The sequence below is a fragment of the Cyprinodon variegatus genome, unplaced genomic scaffold (genome assembly GCF_000732505.1).
Source record: "Cyprinodon variegatus isolate N-32 unplaced genomic scaffold, C_variegatus-1.0 Scaffold934, whole genome shotgun sequence".
In the NCBI taxonomy this organism is placed as follows: Eukaryota; Metazoa; Chordata; class Actinopteri; order Cyprinodontiformes; family Cyprinodontidae; genus Cyprinodon; species Cyprinodon variegatus.
Genome location: NW_015151387.1, coordinates 70190 through 75045, shown reverse-complemented (window position 1 = coordinate 75045; position 4856 = coordinate 70190). Strand labels below are relative to the sequence as shown.

The window sequence follows — 4856 nt, the reverse complement described above, 5'->3', positions numbered from 1 at the left end:
TATATATATATATATATATATATATATATATATATATATATAAACCCCAAATTAATCCCATCCAAATGAAGTGACTGACTAATCAGCTTAATTTTCAAAGACTGATCCAAAGACTCTAGCTTCCGTTTTGTCTGCATTCAGAGGCAAAAAGTTGAGTGTTTCAGTTTTTTGTGACAAGACATGCCTGTAGTGTATGTTGTGGGTTAGCTTGATCTGGATTCATAGACAGATATAGCTGATTATCATCTGCATAACCTGTCCTAGTCCACAGGCAAACCTGGAACATGAGGAAGATTTATCATTATCATGTACAACCTGAAATCTGTGAGAAAAATAAGATCTAAACCAGCCTAGTGCTGTTCCCTTCATTTCTACAAAATGTTCTAGTCTTTTTTTAAAAGAATAATAGTATCAACTGTTTTAAATGCAGCACTGAGATCCAACAGGACGAGCACAGATACAAGTCCATTATCTGAGGCCATGAGAATATCATTAGTGACTTTCACCAGAGCTCTTTCAGTGCTATGATGAGCTCTAAAGCCAGACTGAAACTCTTCAAAAAGTTCATTATGGTGTAAGTGATCGCACACCTGTTTGGCAAAGTACTTTCTCAAGAATTTTAGATAAAACAGGAAGATTTGATATAGGTCTATAATTGACCAAGTCATCTGGGTCAAGAGATGATTTCTTTAATTACAGCTACCTTAAAAGCCTTAAAGTACATATCCCTGTAACAGGAATGAATTAGTCACAACTAAAATGGAGTATGAATTAAGACAGAATATTTCCTGAAATAACCTGGTTGGAACTGGATCTAACATACAAGATAATAGTTTGTCTAACTCTGAAAGTTAACTCGATCAAAGCAGTGTTAACCCGGTTTAGATTCTATAGTTACCTTCCAGAGATAAACAAATCATATTTAGAAGAGTACTAGTGATCTTATTTTTAATAGAACCAATCTTATTTATAAAGAACCCCATAAAATCATTACTGCAGAATTATGGCTGTGGGTGGGATTCCTGTAAACATGTATGGTGTCATTTTCTCTCCAGTTTTCAAGCATTTTGCTTCAGTGCACAGCTCTGTATTAAACCAAGAAGCCAGCCTTCAGTTAAGTTTTTCTTTTTCAAAGTGGCTACGTTGTTCAAGGCAGTATGCAGAGAACTAGTTACCCCAACAACAAAATTATCAATTTATGAAGAATAAATTAAATTGCTGCCCTCTGCAGCATTGCTCAGTGATGCAGAGGAGATAAAAGGGAAACTGATTTTTTTTAAATCTCTCTCTGCATTATCTGAAAATGATAAATTAAAGCTTTTGGGGGAGGAGAACTCTCTTAAAGTAATCTTAAAGGTTATTAAAAGTGATCGGCGAGGACAGGTTTGTGAGAAAATATTGTTCTATATTCTGATTCAATGCCATGAGTCAGCAGAAGGTCTAAAGTGTGAAGATGAGAATGAGTGGAACTATTTACATTTTGAACAAAGCCAATCAAGTCTAAGATAACATTAATGGCTGCATTTAAGTCTGTAAGATGCACTACTGAGGGTGTGAATAGTTTTAGTGCAATACTATGGTTATACTGTTGATTATTGTGGGGCCATGGTTAATGCCACGGTCAAGACTCCTGCAGAAAGTTGGATCAGTTCTTCTGCAGCGCTTAAGTAGCATAGATCCCAAGAGACTGAATCTGATCATCTGCTGGGTTCTGGTGCACAATGTTTCATTACTGCTTAACCAAAAAAACTATTCTACTTTGATCCATCATCTAATTTGGGATAAGATCAGTGGAAAACTTTCTCTTGCACTCAGGAGGTCTTAGTTGTTTGTAACTTATAAAAACTCTGCTTCTCAGGTGTGGTGTGTCAAATACAACAGCAACGGCTCCAAGATCGTCTCAGCCGGAGATGATCGCGCCATCCACATCTACGACTGTCCTCTGTGACGAAGAATATTCAGACGACGGTTTCCAATAGATACACCAGGGGGAGCGAAAGTGTTAGATTGTTTTGCACTGAAATAAATGACTTTTTGTTACATCTGTTGCCTTTCTTTTATTGGTTTACCCTAGAATTTGGTGATTTACATTTTTTTTTTAATCTTTATACTAGAGCTATACAGGTCCTTCTCAAATTATTAGAATTTTGTGATAAAGTTCATTATTTTTCATAATGTAATGATAAAACTTAAACATTCATGTATTTTAGATCCATTGCACACTAACTGAAATATATCAGGTCGTTTTTGGGCTTAATACAGATGATTTTGACAAAGCTCATGAAAACCCAAAATTCCTATCTCATAAAATTAGCCTATTTCATCGGACCAATGAAAGAAAAGTGTTCCTAATTCAAAAAAGTCAACCTTCAATAATTAGGTACAGTTATGCACTCAATACTTGGTCAGGAATCCTTTTGCAGAAATGACTGCTTCAATGCGGCGTGGCATGAAGGCAATCAGCCTGTGGCACTGCTGAGGTGTTATGGAGGCCCAGGATGCTTCCATAGCGTTTAGCCTTTAGCTCATCCACAGTGTTGGGTTTTGCTTCTCTCAACTTTCTCTTCACCATATCCCACAGATTCTCTATGGGGTTCAGGCCAATTGAGCACAGTGATACCATGGTCAGTGAACCATTTACAAGTGGTTTTGGCTCTGTGAGCAGCTGCCAGGTGGTGCTGAAAAATGAAATCATCTCCATAAAGCTTTTCAGCAGATGGAAGCATGAATTGCTCCTGATAGCTGCATTGACCCTTCCCTTGATAAAACCCAGTGGACCAACACCAGCAGCTGACATGGCGCCCCAGACCATCACTGACTGTGGGGACTTGACACTGGACTTCTGGCATTTCCTCTAGTCTTTCTCCAGACTCTGGCACCTTGATTTCCAAATGACCTGCAGAACTGAGCAACAGTCCAGTGCTGCTTCTCTGTAGCCCAGGTCAGACGCGTCTGCCGCTGTTTCTGGTTCAAAATTGGTTTGACCTGGGGAATGAGGCACCTGTAGCCCATTTCCTGTTCACGGTGGCTCTGGATGTTTCTACTCCAGACTCAGTCCAGTGCTGCTTCCCTGTAGCCCAGGTCAGGCGCCTCTGCTGCTGTTTCTGGTTCTAAAGTGGCCTGACCTGGGGAATGCGGCACCTGTAGCCCATTTCCTGCACACGCCTGTGCACTGTGACTCTGGATGTTTCTACTCCAGACTCAGTCCACTGCTTCCACAGGTCCCCCAAGGTCTGGAATCGGCCCTTCTCCACAATCTTCCTCAGGGTCCGCTCACCTCTTCTCGTTGTGCAGCGTTTTCTGCCACACTTTTTCCTTCCCACAGACTTCCCACTGAGGTGCCTTGATGCAGCACTCTGGGAACAGCCCATTCATTCAGAAATATATTTCTGTGTCATTCCCTCTTGCTTGAGGATTTCAATGATGGCCTTCTGGACAGCAGTCTGACCCATGATTGGGGTTTTGAGTGATGAACCAGTTTTAAAGGCCTCAGGAATCTTTTGTAGGTGTTTAGAGTTAATTTGTTGCCACCATAACACCTCAGCAGAGCCACAGTCTGATTGCCTCCATGCCACACCGCATTGGCATTGAAACAGTCTTTTCTGCAAAAGGATTCCCGAACAAGTATTGAGTGCATAACTGTGCATAATTATTGAAGGTTGAGTTTTTTGTATTAAGAACACTTTTCTTTTATTGGTCCGATGAAATAGGCTAATTTTATGAGATAGGAATTTTGGGTTTTCATGAGCTGTATGCCAAATCATCAGTATTAAGACAATAAAAGACTTGAAATATTTCAGTCCACAACTTATAAATTCATTAAAACTGCTGCTTCACAAGCATCTTTTTTCTAAATGAAACTAAATAAAAATGCATGCTAAGCTTTCCATTAAGATACTGGATACAGCACCTTCTACTGGAAGCTGTTAAATAACGCTTTTAAACATTGCTCCTTGGCATCTTTCCAGGAAAATGGAATAGAATGGGTGCAGAAAGTATTCAGACCCCTTTAAAAGTTTCAATCTTTGTTTCATTGCAGCCATTTGCTAAAATCAAAAAAGTTTATTTTATTTATCATTAATGTACACTCAGCACCCAATCTTGACAGAAAAAAACAGAAATGTAGAAATTTTTGCAAATTTATTAAAAGAAAAACTGAAATATCAAACGGTCATAAGTATTCAGACCCTTTGCTGTGGCACATTAAACTCACATGCCGTCCATTTGTTCTGATCCTCCTTGAGATGGTTCTGCCCCATCATTTGAGTCCAGCCGTGTTTAAATAAACTGATCGGACTTGATTAGAAAAGGAACACACCTGTCTATTTCATACCTTCCAGCTCACAGTACATGTCAGAGCAAACGAGAATCATGAGGTTGAAGGAACTGCCCAAGGAGCTCAGAGGCAGAATTGTGTCAGTGCACAGATCTGGCCAAGGTTACAAAATAATTTCTGCAGCCCTCAAGGTTCCTAAGAGCACAGTGGCCTCCATAATCCTCAAAAGGAAGAAATTTGGGACGACCAGAACTCTTCCTAGACCTGGTCATCTGGCCAAACTGAGCAATCATGGGAGAAGAGCCTTGATGAGAGAGGTAAAGAAGAACCCAAAGATCTCTGTGACTGAGCTCCAGAGATGCAATAGGGAGATGGGAGAATGTTTCACAGTCAACTATCACTGCAGCCCTCCACCAGTCAGGGCTTTATAGCAGAGGGGCGTAAATTCTAAGGGGTATGTGAGGAGAAAACCGGGCACTGCTCATCACCTGCTAAATAAAATCCCAACAGTGAAACATGGTGGCGGCAGCATCATGCTATTAGGGTGTTTTTCACCTGCAGCGACAGGACGAGTGGTTGC

At 40.3% G+C, this 4856-nt stretch overlaps 1 protein-coding gene across 1 annotated transcript in view; it reads left to right on the top strand.

Moving 5' to 3' along the window:
• The window catches only part of wdr61 (WD repeat domain 61), a 13122-nt gene extending 11082 nt beyond the window's left edge, over window positions 1-2040 (top strand). Inside the window, exon 10 of the mRNA XM_015398422.1 lies at window positions 1859-2040. Coding sequence (XP_015253908.1) covers window positions 1859-1948 — 90 coding nt within the window. The 3' untranslated portion in view covers window positions 1949-2040. The remainder of the gene's footprint in view (window positions 1-1858) is intronic.
• The last annotated feature ends 2816 nt before the right edge of the window (window positions 2041-4856 follow it).